The sequence below is a fragment of the Oncorhynchus clarkii genome, chromosome 11 (genome assembly GCF_045791955.1).
Source record: "Oncorhynchus clarkii lewisi isolate Uvic-CL-2024 chromosome 11, UVic_Ocla_1.0, whole genome shotgun sequence".
NCBI lineage: Eukaryota > Metazoa > Chordata > Actinopteri > Salmoniformes > Salmonidae > Oncorhynchus > Oncorhynchus clarkii.
The window spans coordinates 21,474,166-21,492,337 of NC_092157.1; the positions used below are offsets into that span (position 1 = coordinate 21,474,166).

Sequence of the window (18,172 nt, forward strand, 5' to 3'; positions counted from 1 at the left end):
TGGGGTTTAATAGGTGCCATAACGATGCATATAATCTTAAATTCAGATACATTTCCCCATGGGGATAGACATTTGGTTGCAGCTCTGTGCATACATAACACAATCGAAGATAGACTAAGGACATATGGATAATAAATACAGGTAGAAAAAGTACAATTCATGAGGGATCAATGTTTAATCTGTACACAGCAGAACACTATATAAACTACAATGTCAGCCATAGTCCAACCTGCCGTTCCCACTTGTAGATGTAAACATTCAGAAGCCTTTCTGCCACTGGGACAGAGGATAATTTGTCCCTGTTTATTTTGTGTCCAGTTGGATGCTTTGTAATAAGTTGTGCAGAATGCTAATGAATATCCATGGAGAACAAGTTCTTGACAGTTTTGTTATGAGTCTCATTTGAATTTCCTTGACTCCGTGTCCCATCTCCTCGCTTCCTTCTCCAAGAGCATCGGAGAAGGCCTGAGGGGAGGAACCTCTAACCTTCTCCTCCAGTGCGTTTTGAAGAGGCAAGGAGAGGACATGAGGATCACAATTGGGATTGACTCTTGGTCCTCACAGAGCAGTCACAAGCCTGTCCTCTAGTGGTTACAAAAAGGAATAAATGACTGTGACATACTGCATGTTAATATGAAGAAAAACAAGAGACGGTCAAGCAATACGTTATTACTTTAATACCAAACTGCATACGTTCTTTACAATTCTATGATTACAGTTTTTTTTTAAAGAGCAGCAATAAGCCATTATATAATTTAACCCCCCCAATGAACTAGTGTGTTTGGGGTTGTTGGCACCTTAATTGGGGAGGACGGGTTTGTGGTGATAGCTGGAGCGGAATCGTATCAAACACATGGTTTCTGTGTGTTTGATGCCATTCCATTTGCTCCCTTCCGGCCATTATTAAGAGTCATTCTCCCCTCAGCAGCCTCCATTGGTGTGTGTGCTCGCATGGGGGAGGGGGGGGGGGGGGGGTCTGCTTGGTTACACACTACATGTTAGTACTGAAAAAATGAAGACCACCTCTTGCTTTCCATTAAGGCACTGTTGCCCATCAAAGTAAACATAAAGCCTAGCCACACACCGCTGAGCACTGAGGACAGCCCATATTAAAACGGACTATTTAACCATATTGTATAATCAAATCAGAAGCAGTAAGAGAATACCTGAAGCTGCTTGAGAGTTGCTACTACTGAATGAAATAAAAAGGCTTACCTCAAGTCAAAATATGCTTTCCTAAAATGATGTTGCCGACGGTGAAAATGTTGGTCCCTAATTCTTAGACAATGTAAATAAAATATAGATTAGGAGTCAATATTAAGAAAGATTATTTGAAATGATTTCTTATTAACAAATACTTTACTGGGTAGCTACAGTTATGGCATATATATAAACAGGGTCTTAACAGGGTTAACTAATGTTTAACCCACCCTTACATCAGAGATACATCTCTCCAGACACCTCCGTCAGATTGAGAACGTAAATCAGAGGCACATGTCTCTAGCCGTGCCAGACAATCCTTAATGTAACTTACAGTAAGACCTTACCCATTCTAACTGCATTCTAATCTAATGGAATTTTCCTGGACCGTTGTCATGGTTAAGGTTCCACAAAAGGCACTGTGCAATTGTCAAAAGGCAACCAGTAGCTAATATTTATTTTTATTTAACCTTTATTTAACTAGGCAAGTCAGTTAAGAACAAATTATTATTTACAATGACAGCCTAGGAACAGTGGGTTAACTGCCTTGTTCAGGGGCAGAACGACAGATTTTTACCTTGTCAGCTCTGGGATTCAATCTAGCAACCTTTCGGTTACTGGCCCAACGTTCTAACCACTAGGCTACCTGCCGCCCCTGATTATGATCTACAAAATAATACTTAAAAGTTAAGATTGGTTTATTTTTAAGTCGTCCTATGCAAATTAAAGTGCTTTTTTGTCTTGTTGACAATCCAAAAAAAAGACATGCCTAGCATTTCAACCATATTACAAACTGGACTATAATTGGCAGTGAGTAGAAAAAGAAAAAAAATCACATCAAAAAGCACTTTAAGATCAACATCTGAATTGTATTTTAAACAAAAGGTTTGGTTGTACAAATGGAAGGTTGTGGAGAAAGTCTGGCACATATTGAATTAAGATTGCATTGAGCGAAAAACATTGAAGCGGCTTGTATAAACATAGTTGCATACATGGCACGGCAGGGATAGGGTCAGTTCCAATTCAATCCATCCAATTCCTTTGACGAATTTCAGTTCACAATGTCATTGTCACTGTTTTCCATCGACTTACAATTCTCCTGATGAATTGACAGAATTAGCATGGAGCAGACCATATCCCGTGGTAGACAGTATAAATAGGGAAACCTTGCTCTACTACACTGGGCTTGCTTGTTGCTTTCCTCTGGATCCTGGTGCCTGTATCAACAAAGCGTCTCAGAGTATGACTGCTGAACTAGGATCAGGTAATCAGATCCCGCCTGTCCATATAGTTATAATCTAAACTGTAAAACTGATCCTAGGACCTACTCTGAGATGCATTATGTATACGGGCCCAGCCGTCTGGACTCTCTTGAGTCTCTCCACATACAGGCATCACTCCGCTCTGATCAGTTCAACAGCTCCAGATAGGTGATGGGCACTTTACCCTTCTGGGTACCCCGCTCACCCATCAGCCAATCAGAGTCCATGCCTGGGACACTGCTCACCATGATGACCTGGAAGTAAACAAGACATTACACACCCCTTCTCAGTCATGCAATAAACAAATCTCATCAGCAAGAACCTCAGATGTTGCTGTCGGAACAAACAAGAGGGAAAGAGAAAGAAAAAGATGAAGAGATACGGTGGGAAGGAAAGAAGGAAAGATGGGGGAAGAGAAGCTAAAAGGCAAAGAGCGGGCAAGAAAAACTAGAGAGACGGAAGAGCATGCCCAAAACCAGAGCCCATTAAAGCTTTGAGAAGTGCTCAACCCCAGTCCCATGTTACCTCATCAGCGAGCAGGGAGAGTTCACTGCTGCCAGCAGCATCGTAGTCATAGAGAACGCGGGCTTTACGGCTGCCGCTGGAGTTCCGGAGCTCATGGAAGCCTGACAAGCCCAGGCCGGGAGAGGGGCTGAGCATGGAGGCAGACAAGGGGATGGTGGGTACTGAGATACTGGCCCCACCGGAACTAGACGACTGGTTGTTGTTGGAGGAGAACGTAGATGGGAAGCTGGGGAGAGAAGACCACCACTGGTAAAAAAAAAGGAAGGCTAACCACATTTAAGAGCAGATCCTCACACTTTACAAATAGATGTCATGCTGTGCCAACAAAACTGTAGTAGAATAAGCCTCACACGCTTAGATGGAGGTGAGTTGTCAGAGTAGGTAAACATACCTCCCCAGTTGCTTCTGGAGGTCAACCATGTACTGGTAAGACTGGGCATAGTATGTAGTCTGGGCCTCCACAAAGTCAGTCAGACAGCGGAGGTGGTGTGCCTATTGTAAAGATAGTACAAGGATTGGGGATAAGGGGAGAAAGAGAGGCATGTCTACTAACAGGAAAACTCCTCTACAAACAGGTATTTATGAATTAAACCAAAGATGCACGCTGGTACAGTAATAGACCCTTTGGGTTAGACAGAGTCTAGGTCATGCTGGCGTCATGGAGGGTTGTGGTGGGTAGGGACAGGCAGGGCACCCTATTCCACTAGGATCTGGTCAAAAGTAGTGCACTATAAAAAAAAGGGGGCCATTTCAGACAAATGCTGATCGAGGTCATGCGAGTCGTGGGGTCAGAGGTCAGGGTACGTACATGGGTGCTGCTGACCCCCTCCAGGAGCAGCCTGGTGATCTCAGCCTGTCGATCAAACTCACTCTGGGTCATCCTTAGGTCCTGCTCTGCCTGGTGGGGAGGGGGGAACACAACATACAGTCATCACAGATGCACAGAAACAACACTTTTCAGGGATGAAAATATGGTAAACCAGCTTAATATACAGTCGAAGTCAGAAGTTAACATACACCTTAGCCAAATACATTTAAACTCAGTTTCACACACATTGAATCCAAGTAAAAATTCCCTGCCTTAGGTCAGTTAGGATCACCACTTTATTTTAAGAATGTGAAATGTCAAAAATAGTAGAGAGTGATTTATTTCAGCTTTTATTTATTTAATCACATTCCTAGTGGGTCAGAAGTTTACATACAGTCGTGGCCACAAGTTGAGAATGACACAAATATTAATATTCACAAAGTCTGCTGCCTCAGTTTGTATGATGGCAATTTGTATATACTCCAGAATGTTATGAAGAGTGATCAAATTAATTGCAAAGTCTCTTTGCCATGCAAATGAACTGAACCCCCCCCCCCCCCAAAAAAAAAATCCCAATTCCCGATTGTTTGGGGCATCTGAAAAAAAGCTTGTCCGGAGAAGACAAGGTGAGCGCTACCATCAGTCCTGTGTCATGCCAACAGTAAAGCATCCTGAGACCATTCATGTGTGGGGTTGCTTCTCAGCCAAGGGAGTGGGCTCACTCACAATTTTGCCTAAGAACACAGCCATGAATAAGGAATGGTACCAACACATCCCCCGAAAGCAACTTCTTCCAAACATCCAGGAACAGTTTGGTGACGAACAATGCCTTTTTCAGCATGATGGAGCACCTTGCCATAAGGCAAAAGTGATAAAGTGGCTCGGGGAACAAAACATTGATACTTTGGGTCCATGGCCAGGACACTCCCCAGACCTTAATCCCATTGAACTTGTGGTCAATCCTCAAGAAGCGGGTAGACAAACAAAACCCCACAAATTCTGACAAACTCCAACCATTGATGATGTAAGAATGGGCTGCCATGAGTCGGGATGTGGCCCAGAAGTTAATTGACAGCATGCCAGGTCGGATTGCAGAGGTCTTGAAAAAGAAGGGTCAACAGTGCAAATATTGACTCCTTGCATCAACTTCATGTAATTGTCAATAAAAGCGTTTTACACTTGTGAAATGCTTGTAATTATACTTCAGTATTCCATAGTAACATCTGACAAAAATATCTAAAGACACTGAAGCAGTAAACTTTGCGAAAATTAATATTTGTGTCATTCAAAACTTTTGGCCACGACTGTACACTCAATTAGTATTTGGTAGCATTGCCTTTAAATTGTTTAACTTGGGTCAAACGCTTCGGGTAGCCTTCCACAAGCTTCCCACAATATATTGGGTGAATTTTGGCCCATTCCTCCTGACAGAGCTGGTGTAACGGAGTCAGGTTTGTAGGCCTCCTTGCTCACACACGCCTTTTCAGTTCTGCCCACACATTTTCTGTAGAATTGAGGTCAGGGCTTTGTGATTGCCACTCCAATACCTTGACTTTGTTGTCCTTGAAAACCTCTTTGGGCTGAGATCGATATGACAACAGCCAGTGAAAGTGCAGGGTGCCAAATTCATAACAACAGAAATCCCATAATTAACATTCCTCAAACATACAAGAATTTTACACCATTTTAAAGATACACTTCTTGTTAATCCCACCACAGTGTCCGATTTCAAAAAGGCTTTACAGCGAAAGCAAACCAAACGATTATGTTAGGTCAGAGCCAAGTCACAGAAAAAGTCACAAAAAGCAGAAATATAGATCAAATTAATCATTAACCTTTGATGATCTTCATCAGATGACACTCATAGGACTTAATGTTACACAATACATGTTTTGTTTGATAAGGTTCATATTTATATTAAAAAAATCTCAGTTTACATTGGCGTGTTACGTTCAGTAGTTCCAAAACATCCGGTGATTTTGCAGAGAGCCACATCAATTTACAGAAATACTCATAATAAACATTGATAAAAGATACAACTATTATGCACGGAATTATAGATACACTTCTCCTTAATGCAACCGCTGTGTCAGATTTCACACCATGCTATAATCTGAGCACGGCTCTCAGAGACCAAAACAACACCAACAGATATCCGCCACTACCAGGAATCCCAGTTCCATAATAAATGTTTGTTTTGTTCAATAATGTCCATCATTTGTCCAAATACCTCCTTTTGTTTGCACGTTCAGTTCACAAATCCAAATTCATGACGCGCGATCACTAGGAGCAGACAAAGTCAAAGTTCCGTTACAGTCCGTAGAAACATGGCAAACGATGTATAGAATCAATCTTTAGGATGTTTTTAACATAAGTCTTCAATAATGTTCCAACCGGAGAATTCCTTTGTCTGTAGAAATGCAATGGAACAAGAGCTCGCTCACGTGAACGAGCGCGGCCAGCTCGTGGCTCTCTAGCAGACCTCTGACTCATTCCCCTCTCATTCGCCCCACGTCACAGTAGAAGCATCAAACAAGGTTCTAAAGACTGTTGACTTCTAGTGGAAGCCTAGATGGAAGCCAATATCCCACTATCTTTGATAGGCAATGAGTTGAAAACCTACAAACCTCAGATTTCCCACTTCCGGATTGGATTTTTTCTCAGGTCTTTGCCTGCCATATGAGTTCTGTTATACTCACAGACATCAATCAAACAGTTTTAGAAACATCAGTGTTTTCTATCCAAATATACTAATATTATGCATATCTTGGCTTCTGGGACTGAGTAGCAGGTAGTTTACTCTGGGCACCTTATTCATCCAAGCTACTCAATACTGCCTATAGCCATAAGAAGTTAAGCCATTTTGCCAAAACTTTGGAAGTATGCTTGGGGCCATTGTCCATTTAGAAGACCCATTTGTGACCAAGCTTTAACTTCCTGACTTGATGTTGCTTCAATATATCCACATAATTTTCCTCCTCATGATGCCATCTATTTTGTGAAGAGCATCAGTCAGTGCATCAGTCCCTCCTGCAACATGATGCTGCCATCACCGTGCTTCACGGTTGGGATGGTGTTCTTCGGCTTTCAAGCCTATCTTTTTCCTCCAAGCATAATCATGGTCATTATGGCCAAACAGTTCTAATTTTGTTTCATTATACCAGAGGACAATTTCTCCAGAATGTACAGTATTTGTCCCCATGTACAGTTGCAAACCGTAGTCTGGCTTTTTTATGGCGGTTTTGGAGCGGTGACTTCTTCCTTGCTGAGTGGCCTTTCAGGTTATGTCGATATAGGACTCGTTTTACTGTGGATATAGATACTTTTGTACCCGTTTCCTCCAGCATCTTCACAAGGTCCTTTGCTGTTGTTCTACGTTCATCTCTAGGAGACACAACGAGTCTCCTTCCTGAGCGGTATGACGACTGCGTGATCCCATGGTGTTTATACTTGCGTACATTTGTTTTCGCAGATGAACGTGGTACCGTCAGTCGTTTGGAAATTGCTCCCAAGGATGAACCAGACTTGTGGAGGTCTACAATGTTTTTTCTGAGGTCTTGGCTGATTTGTTTTGATTTTCCCATAATGTCAAGCAGAGGTACTGAGTTTGAAGGTAGGCCTTGAAATACATCCACAGGTACACTTCCAATTGACTCAAATGATGTCAATTAGCCTATCAGAAGCTTCTAAAGCCATGACATCATTATCTGTCTTTTTCCAAGCTGTTTAAAGGCACAGTCAACTTAGTGTATGTAAACTTCTGACCCACTGGAATTGTGATACAGTGAAATAATCTGTCTGTAAACAATTGTTGGAAAAATTACTTTTGTCATGCACAAAGTAGATGTCCTAACCGACTTGCCAAAACTATAGTTTGTATCAAGACAATTGTAGAGTGGTTGAAAAACGAGTTTTAATGACTCCAACCTAAGTGTATGTAAACTTCCGACTTCAACTGTAGGTATGTTTTGAAGCAATTTATTGTGCATAATGAACCCGTTTGTGAACATTTGTGAACATTTCAGGGCATTTGTTTCAACCCTAAGAGAAATCAGGACAACCTTTGTTTTTCAGTAGGCTGTGTGCTCTGTGGTTCAGGAACAGGAGTTATCAGGCAGAGTGAGGACAATGGCATATTCTTCTGACTCATTTGACTCTAGTAGTTGCATGAAGAAGAAAAAGACCCATAAACATTGACTGATGGCCACTGTGACATTGACAATGGTGTTGGACACCTCTGTTCCTTCCAGCTTTACACTATTATTCCAGAGAGACAGCGCGAGATGGCAGAGAGAGAAGGAGACCGAGAGTAGAGATATGGAAAGAGAAGATGGGAGATAGAGAGACAGAGTGAGATGGCAGAGAGAGAAGGAGACCGAGAGTAGAGATATGGAAAGAGAAGATGGGAGATAGAGATACAGAGTGACATGGCAGAGAGAGAAGGAGACCGAGAGTAGAGATACGGAAAGAGAAGATGGGAGATAGAGACAGAGTGAGCGAGAGAAAGATCAGAGTCGAGAGAGATACAGAAAGAGCAAAAGGGAGATAAGAGACAGACAGAGACAGAGCACAAGAGACACACAAACAGCTGCTAACCATGACGCCAGCAGGAGGTGTTCCGGTCCTCAGTTCCAACATGGCTGCTGAACATTCTACTCACCTCGGTCACTTCCTATGGACACATCTGTTTGTTAGCGCGGTGTGAAACCGTGACAGAGTCATTCTATTAGAGCTACAGCTGCTGCAACACCACAGCCAACACAACACAGCCTACTATCCTGATAGTGTGTGTGTGTGTGTTTACAGTACAACTGTCTGACTACAACAAATGATAGTGCATGTCAGTTTACTAGTATTCACAGACTGATACACAAGCTGCACTACAACCACATGACAGTTTCTCAACAAACGCCAAGCGGCCTTCTCTTGCTGTTGTCAACATCCTTCAGGGAAACAGCAGACGGCTGTACCAACAAATTGACTGGGGCCTCCTACAGTACAGTACAAAGATACACAGCTAAGCTAAATGTAACTAGTTTCGCTGGTTCCCTTAAGAGGCAATCTGGGATTCGTACAGCATTGGTTACATTTCTCCAGCCCCATCCCTCATCTTTTTACCAACACATTGGTGGGGTGACTGACCACTTTGCTGTTGTTTCAATCCCAGAACGAGGATATGCTTTTTAACCATCACTGCTACGTGTTTCACAACGTCCCCCTTCATGGTTTGGTAATTTGCTGTGCCTGTTATAACAGTCAACAGCTCAATCCTCTGAAGGACACGGTGAGTCAGTCAGTCATGATGACACATCCGATCATATCAGTCAGACTGGTAACAACATGGCTTACAGGGGAACCCAGGTCACAGCTAAGGTCTAGTGCTAGCTAGATGTGAAGGGTGGGACCACAAGAGATGGCCAACCTACACAGTCCCCATCTGATGAGGGAACACCACTTTACATCGGCCTTTGACCTTAGATACTATAGTGGAATACGCCTGTTTCAGGTGGTTATGTAGTACAGTATGTGACATCCAGTTCTCTTGTATAATAGGTTAAGTGCTGTAAGTAAATTATTAGAGCAGGATTCCAAAATATTCCCACGCATAATGGAGATATGTGATCATATAGAAAATGTAAGGTAAGTTCGAAATTATTGTGTTTCAGTCGAATATATTTGTTTGGGCTTCACGCGGTTAATTTGCAGTCTACAAATGATTTGTAATTATGTTCCGGCCCCCCTGACCATCCGCTCAAGAAAATAAATGGGGTCGCAGCTGAATCTAGTTGATGATCCCTGAATTAGCATGTGCATGTACCTGGCCGGGGAGAGGCTAGTTAGCATTAGCCTAGAAACTATTCCACTATAGCTTCAATGACACAGGCCATGCATTCACATGAATGAAAAGGCAACCAACCTTCAGCCACCCATGTGACGTGCAGGAGACTGAACATGTAGCTAGAAAGGGAAGACGTACACAGAGGAAAGGACGGAGTAGAATGGGAGTTCGGAGGAGGAGTGCTACAGGAAAATAGGATGGTGGAAGAGCTCCAGAGAGGAGCTCCAGAGAAATTGAAATGAGGAACTGGCCCTTCTCATAACGAGCCATGTGTGTTGGTCAGGGAGGGGGAACGATTCAGCCAATGTTGTGTAACCAAGGCCACAGCGTTGTAGGTCAGTCTAGTGACTTGTGTCTGGAGACTTAACAGACTACGCCCAGATAACTTTCACTCGTCCGACAATGTCTCCCTCTACAAGGTTTTTTGTTGTTCTTCTTAGTAATTTAGTTATCTACAAATGAACACTGTCCTACATTACCACCCACTTCAGACGTGTGTTTGCGCGCACGCGCGCATTTTGAAACTAAAGGGACAGTAAACAGCCCACTCACCACTGCTCTAGCGTCAGGAACTCTGGCTTTCTTTAGCCTGGTTTTTGCCGCGTCCAGATCCAAACGCTTCACCTGCAAAAGCTTCCGTTCTTTCTGCACACAACACAACAAACAACGGCAGATTACTATCAAATCAGCTGCATTATCACATTTGGAATCAAAAAGGTTGATGTTAATAGGACTGTCTGCGGCTCGTCATTACATTGAGTAATGACTATGAAACTAGACTAGAGTGTATGAGGGCCCGCAGAGAAACAGCAACATAACATCATGCCACAAATATGACTGGACTGACTATTACATCTATTAGGCCAATTAGCTTTCACGTGGTGGGCACTGGCAGAGAAAAGGGACCTTGACTCTTTTAGATTCAATTACTTCCAACCACTTAGTTTCAATCCAAAAGGTCATGACCCTCAGGGGAATGAATAGGGACTGGACCAAAGTAGTTCTGTACTACATAAGGATTAGGGTGACATTTGGGACGCTGAACGAATGAATCATCCCGTTGATACTCACCAGGATGGTTTTGAAATCTCCTTCTAGAAAGTTCCTGAATGGTGTGAGGAAGTTGATGGCTGAGCTCTGGATGAACTCTCTCTCCGCTCCTCCAATCTGCTTCTCCGTCTCGCCACATTTAATAAGTGCGTTTCCTGTAGGGACAGGAAGTAGACAAGGTTTAACCGGGAAGTAGAAATAAAAGGTTTAACTATAGAGACGTCCAGGAGGACACAGACGCTGGACATTTCAGCTTTGCTTTTATTTAATGATAACACATAGGAATTCCTTGGCACCTGGCCAATGTGAATGTTGTGCTCAGCTGAATGAGACAACTCTATATGGATTTGAAATATGTCCAATAAAATCGATTCAGTCACAGGCTACATTAATATCCATAAACGCCCATTCCTCTTTTTATTTTAGCAACTGCATTGTTGATAAGGAATAGCCTATACAGGGTTCTATACCATTTCCCCCCCAGTTGGTGGCACCAGTACATTATAAGGTCACACCAATGTTTTTTAAATAAAATAATTTATAATGGCCTGGCCTGTGTCCAATAACGTTCCTGCATTCCATACAGAACCAGGCTAATAACGACTAATCTTTTAAATTAGCATGCCAAAAATACAAAAATACTTTACAATTTACATACATTTAAAACATTATCATACACAACGCCAAAAGTGTGCAAAACTGTCATCAATGCAAAGGGTGGCTACTTTTTAGAATCTCAAATATAAAATGTTTTGATTTGTTTAACACTTTCTTGGTTACTACATGATTCCATGTGTTATTTCATAGTATTGATGTATTCACTATTATTCTACAATGTAGAAAATAGTTTAAAAAATACATTTAAAAAAACCTGGAATGAGTAGGTGTCCAAACTCTTGACTGGTACTGTATATAAAAAAATAAAAAGACAAACAATAATACGAAGGAATCATAGTGTGTGTACATCTACCAGTTACACATACATGTTAGTACATACACACAAGAATGAGCAGTTGTCAACAGTGCCATTTCTAAGAGATGACATTGAGTTAACTGGGGGAGGGGTTATGACAGTGTTCCCTCCTATCGGCCTTTGTTCACTCCCCTTGACAGATCTGACAGGAGAGGTGAACAGCTTTTTGGAATGAAATGCAGCCTAAAAAAAATAGACTACCAGCATATGTCAAATAAGAAATGCCTGTTTTGATTTTCAGTTGCACTTATTAATGCACCCCAGGTACAACTCACTCACCATAGGCCGTTCCAGGGCCAAACTCACTCCCCGACTCGATCATGGACTGGCCAAGCACCTCGTGGTTATTCATTCGCGTGGGGACTTTCTTCTCCAGTTTCTCGTACAGAAATTCCTCTATTCTGACATCTGAAAATTGTACGATAAACTCAATTAGAGAGAAAGGAGAGTCACGAGGAAACAAGACTAAGGAGCAACCTTGTGCTGCATGACCCGAGCCAGTTAACAGGGATATCACATAGGCTATCCAGGAAAATCCAGTCTGCGATCTAGTCTAGTAAATCTTCAACAACATTACTGGGGTTCAAAGAGCCTTATAGTAGGCTAATTGAGCTAGCACAGACCTACATAAGACCGTACACTGACTACACAAGTCAATTCTGGCACTAGGCTAACTAACCACCTTTGATGGAGCCACCTGATTATCTACTAAACCAGAAACTATAGGACTAGCTGCTGAGTACAATCATAATAACTATGCCTAACAGCAAGCAGAAGTAGGTGTGCTTTGGTTGTGAGTGTGCCTGGAGATAAGATGTGTGTGTGTGGCCCTAGCAGCAGACTGAGCTATGCAGCACCATGGTGTAAACTCAGAGGGTCGACAGCTGAGCTTGCAGTCGCATAGACACCCAACTGTGGTTTAACAGTCAATACTCATAAGTACACATGGTGTGGTTCGTTGATGAATTGGCAATATGGCTGCATTTACACAGGCAGCCCATTCAGATCTTTTTGACCAATCACATCAGATCTTTTTCAGATCTGATTGGTGTTTTAATCAATTTGTAATTTTTTAAAATCAGAATTGGGCTGCCTGTGTAAACGCTGCCTATGTAGCCTAGGCTTAGAATGTAAAGGATTATGATCGTTCAATTGTGGCACAAAAGCTGGATAAAATGTAGCTTATTGGCTATGAAGGGAAAGTGGCTAACCAGTTACTGCATCTTTACTGAGGGGGAACTAGGCCCAAAAACCAACCGTTATTCTTACAACCTGTTTCATTGGAATCTGTCAAAGGATACACTAGCCTAGATTTTTGTAGGTAAAAAGTAGCCTTTGTCTTAGTATTCAAAGACAAATGATAATGTTAAAGTAAAACAGCAGCACCGTCTAATCTCTTCAGCTTTGTTAACATCCAGAGTAGGCTAACTGTGCATCAGTTGAATCCCTCGAGAGTTGAATTTTACTGCAGCAGCAGGTACATGAATACCTTGGCTCTCACTGTGTCTATAGAACTGTCATACCTAATAGACTTGTGGAACATCTAGGCCTGTTTCTCAGTCCTAATCTACAGCTGACTGAAGCCAAGACAACACACAGACATAGAACCTACAGTATTAGACACCATGCCATCTTCCTGGATCATGACAACGTCCACATCTAATGCTTCAGAACGTTTGAATGCCATTTCAGGACATTTAACAGTTACTTTTTATGGGGCTGAATCAATGACCGTATATGAATGGACAAAGCCATTGATCACGTGACTCAACAGCACATTGAAGTGCTAAATGATCCGTATATTATATCATTTGCATAGATTATATCCTCTGTGTGATAAAAAAAAAAAAAAAAAAAAAATGAAAAAAAAATTGGTTCAAATTTTATACAACAGACAACAGACCTTACCGTGAAATTATTACTTACAAACTCGGAACCAAAAAATAAAGTTACGTTACTAAATAAACTAAAGATGAAAATGTTATGAAAAGTAACAAAATAACGAGGCTATATACAGGGGGTACAGGTACCGAGTCAATGTGCGGGGGGTACAGGTTAGTCGGGGTAAAGTGACTATGCATAGATAACAAACAGCGACTAGCAGCAGAGTAAATGGGGGGGGGGGGGTCAATGTAGATAGTCCGGGTGGCCATTTGATTAATTGTTCAGCAGTCTTATGGCTTGGGGTTAGAAGCTGTTAAGGAGCCTTTTGGTCAGAACAGTCTATGAGTTGGGTGACTTGAGGCTTTGCCATTTTTTTAATGCTTCCTCTTACACCTCCTAGTATATAGGCCCTGGATGGCAGGAAGCTTGGCCCCAGTGATGTACTGGGCCATATGCACTACCCTCTGTAGTGCCTTAATGTCAGTTGCCGAGCAGTTGCCATACCAGGTGGTGATGCAACCGGTCAGGATGCTCTCGAAGGTGCCGCTGTAGAACTTTGAGGATCTAGGGACCCATGCCAAATCTTTTCAGTCTCCTGAGGGGGAAAAGGTATTGCCATGCCCTCTTCACAACTGTCTTGGTGGGTTTGGACCATGACAGTTTGTTGTCGTTTATGTGAGCCATGACCAGCCTTTCAAAAGCACTTTACGGCTACTGACGTGAGTGCTACGGGGTCATTTAGACAATATACCCTGACTGGTGTCTAAGTACTTAACTAGGGGACATTCAATTCCGGTTGGTTCATATGTGAAAAATCCTAACATTGGATACTGATGTTACAGTTTGCCAACAACACGATGGTGGTAGGCTTGTTCACCAATGACAATGAGACAGTCTACATGGAGGAGATCAGAGACCTGGCAGTGTGGTGCCAGGGCAACAACCTCTCCAACCATGGAGCGCCATGTCTGGGACCAAAAGGCTCCTGAACCGCACAGCAACCATATGACTGCTGAAGTTAATCAAATGGCTACCTGGACAATTTTCATGTTATTTTTGCACTGACATTCTTGGACTTGCTCTATACACACACTCACACTCGTATCCTGATTGCCTAGTCACTTTCACCCCTACCCGCATGTACATATTACCTCCATTTAAAAAAAAATTGTAATCTTCATTTAACTAGACAACTCAGTTAAGAACAAATTCTTATTTACAATGACAGCCTACCAGGGAACAGTGTGTTAACTGCCTTGTTCAGGGGCAGAATGCCATATTTTTACTTTGTCAGCTCTGGATTCGATCCAGCAACCTTTCGGTTACAGGCCAAACGCCCGAACCACTAGGCTACCTGCCGCATTACCTCGTAACCATGTACATTGATTCGGTACCGGTACTCCTTGTATATAGCCTCGTTATTGTCATTTTATTGTGTTAATATCTTTTCTTTCTTACTTTTTAACTTAGCATTGTTGGGAAAAGGTTCTTAAGTAAGCATTTCACAGCAAGTCTGCACCTGTTGTACTCGACGCATGTGACAAATATAATTTGATTTGACATCAGTGAGTGCAGTCTTACTTGGGTTTGGTTGTAGTAGAACCTCTGTCTGCTTCATGATTCTTTCCGTGTTTTGCTTGGTGCATTCTGCTCTGCACAGAAGGTTCTCCAGGTGAGCATCCAACTCAGTCTTCTCAGCCTGCCCAAGTTTTTCCTCTGTAAACTGAAGATGAAATGAAAGGGTGAGTCTCTAGTGGCTACAAACTGACAAAGGTCATGGTTGTCAAACTAGGCTACCTGTAGCTCAATGAAAGTGAAGCTTTTATTTGACATAAGTACTTGGCACTGTCTATTTACCTCTTCCAAGTTGGCTTAGATTGCCTGACTAGCTAACCCAATCACAGCTCTGATCCAGGACGTTACGTGCAACTGAAGCCTTCTTGCGGTACTGATGAACCAAGTCTGGAACCAACAGGACCCTGAACAGCTTCTACCCCCAAGCCATAAGACTGCTAAATAGTAGGTTAAACAGTTACCCAAATAGCTACCCAGACTATCTGGATTGACCCTTTGCATGTTGACAGGCCATGTCAGAGCAAAAACCAAATCATGAGGTCGAAGGAATTGTCCGACACAGGATTGTGTCAAGGCACAGATCTGGGGAAGGGTACCTTCTGCAGCATTGAAGGTCCCCAAGAACACAGTGTCCTCCATCATTCTTACAAGGAAGAAGTTTGGAACCACCTAGACTCATCCTAGAGCAATCTGAGCAATCGGGGGAGAATCGGTGGAGAAGGGAACCCAATGGTCACTCTGACAGAGCTCCTCTGTGGAGCTGGAATAACCATCTCTGCAGCACTCCACCAATCAGGCCTTTATGGTAGAGTGGCCAGACAGATGCCTCTCCTCAGTAAAAGGCACATGGCCACTGGCTTGGAGTTTGCCAAAAGGCACCTAAAGGACTCTCAGACCACGAGAAACAAGATTCTCTGGTCTAATGAAACCAAGATTAAACTCTTTGGCCTGAATGCCAAGCGTCACGTCTGGAGGAAACCTGGCACCATCCCTACGGTGAAGCACGGTGGTGGCAGCAGAGCCCAGACTTGAACCAATCGAACATATCAGGAGAGACCTGGAAATAGCTGTGTAGCAACGCTCCCCATCCAACCTGACAGAGCTTGAAAGAATCTGCAGAGAAGAATAGGAGAAACCCCCAAATACAGGTGTGCCAAGCTTGAAGCGTCATACCAAAGAAGACTCGAGGCTGTAATCGCTGCCAAAGGTGCGTCAACAAAGTACTGAGTACAGGGTCTGAATACGTATGTATATGTGATTTAATTTAGTTTTTCATTACTAAAAATCTGTTTTTGCTTTGACATTATGGGGTATTGTGTGTAGATTGATGAGTGAAAACCTCGGTTAGCACGCACTGCGCCCGGCACGCCACAGTAGTCGCTGGTGCGTGATGAGACAAGGATATCCCTACCGGCCAAGCCCTCCCTAACCCAGACGACGCTAGGCCAAGTGTGCGTCGCCCCACGGACCTCCCGGACACAGCCCTTATTTTAATTGTTTCTAAAATTCCCTCAGTGAAAAATGTATGTAGAAAAAATGATTGGAAGCATTTCCCTGTTTGACCGCTAGGTTTTATGGGTATTATGACACCTCCACTGTGGGGCTCTAGGAGAGATGAGATCATGACTTGGAATTCAAGTCATCAAATAAAACAAATGTATTAGACAACTGAAATGTTTTATTGAAGTTAATAAGTGATAAGCAGTAATGGGCAGTCACTACCATCATGGGCATTTTATTAATTGTTTTATTCTATGTTGCTAAAGCAGTCATCCACATAATGCATAGTGCATTTAACGTTATTGTTGAAAAGATAATCGAAACCAACATCGAAAACCCCCAATTTTGTTTAGTGACTGGCTTCAATATACTTTTGTTAGTCACCAAAGTAAAAATGTTGCTGGAGTGATAAGCTTCTCTCTTCGTGGAAACTGTCGTTTCTCAACAAAAAAATAAATATATATACAGTATATTTTTAAAAAGACTAACGCTTTCACTTTGTTTTCTGCCAGACTAGTATGCGCACGCGTCTGATCTATACTCCGAGGCATGCACATGGAACAGAGTGTGGACAGCGCATTCAGAGAAAAATACGTCCACACTCTAGAAACACCTTTACTTTGCTCAGTGACCAAGTATACTTTACAAAATCAAAACACACCACATAGGGAGGGATAAACGGAAAGATGCAGGGCTCAAGCCGCACGTAACGCCCTGGACCAGAGTTGACCCAATCACTGCCTCATTTACTCCCGTTCCAAGCTAGAGCGGATGTGCTGAGTTTACTATTCTAAACTTTGTCAAACAAAACATGTATTTGTTAGTTGGCTGTTAAAGTGTATCAAATAAAGTAAGTCATGTTAAAGTATTGACATTATTACACACACATCTTTAGCCAAATATGACAAATTCCAAACTATCTAGCTAACTAGCCTAGCAATAGCATATCGCCAGCAGTCGCAGGCCTGAAACAGCAGCGGAGTTTCCGAAGTTGATGCCTCGCTCTCAACATTGTTAGTTAGCTAGCGACATTGTGAAGTCCGCAAAATATCTGAATTCAGAAAATAACAAATGTGTAAACTTACTTGAACCGCACGACTGAATAAAGTACCGGCGTCTGCTGCTAACCTTTTGACGTTGAAATCCATGTTTAGTTATAGATTACACTTTGTGCTCAAAAAGCTGGTAAATTACTTATCCATACAGAGGAATGGTAAACGAATTAATATTTTCCTTGCTAGCTACGTTTCCCGTGGTTAGATTTTGACAAGAAGCAGCCAAGTGTTGACTGTTTCGTTTTAGGGAGTTTTCCGACTGTCGATGTGTGGCATTCGTAGATAGAGTAGGCGGGGTTGGCAGTGGTCAGAGTTGATCCAAAACCTTTTGTCACCACTAGGGGTCAGATTTGTCTCAAATTTCAGCTGTTGCCTTCACTCTTCTGTGGGCCATATTAAACTTGAACCTAAAAAACATGCTTCATTGGAACATCTACATTGAAAGTTATTTTTAGTCCAGGACTAGCCTTATTCTTCCTCTTGGAAACCAGTCCATGTGTT

At 42.5% G+C, this 18,172-nt stretch overlaps 1 protein-coding gene across 1 annotated transcript; it reads right to left on the reverse strand.

Annotated features, from left to right (window-relative positions):
- Nucleotides 1–659: 659 nt before the first annotated feature.
- On the reverse strand, nt 660–17,973 carry LOC139420356 (SH3-domain GRB2-like endophilin B1a). Its single transcript, XM_071170369.1, has 9 exons — nt 17,702–17,973; nt 15,123–15,264; nt 11,937–12,065; nt 10,706–10,839; nt 10,187–10,279; nt 3,796–3,885; nt 3,379–3,479; nt 2,988–3,213; nt 660–2,716 (listed from the first exon to the last, which is right to left on the reverse strand). The coding sequence occupies exons 1-9, from the start codon at nt 17,762–17,764 to the stop codon at nt 2,609–2,611; spliced, it is 1,086 nt and encodes a 361-aa protein (XP_071026470.1). The 5' UTR covers nt 17,765–17,973; the 3' UTR covers nt 660–2,608.
- Between the last annotated feature and the right edge of the window lie 199 nt (nt 17,974–18,172).

Bases quoted from the DNA above. Each gene is read 5' to 3' on its own strand.
- LOC139420356 (XM_071170369.1), bottom strand. From the start codon at position 17,764: ATGGATTTCAACGTCAAAAGGTTAGCAGCAGACGCCGGTACTTTATTC. The intron at 10,840-11,936 runs GTGAGTGAGTTG...CTGTCCCTACAG, and splicing joins TGGCCCTGGAACGGCCTATG to GAAACGCACTTATTAAATGT. The intron at 3,886-10,186 runs GTGAGTGGGCTG...CCTCCCCACCAG, and splicing joins TTCCTGACGCTAGAGCAGTG to GCAGAGCAGGACCTAAGGAT.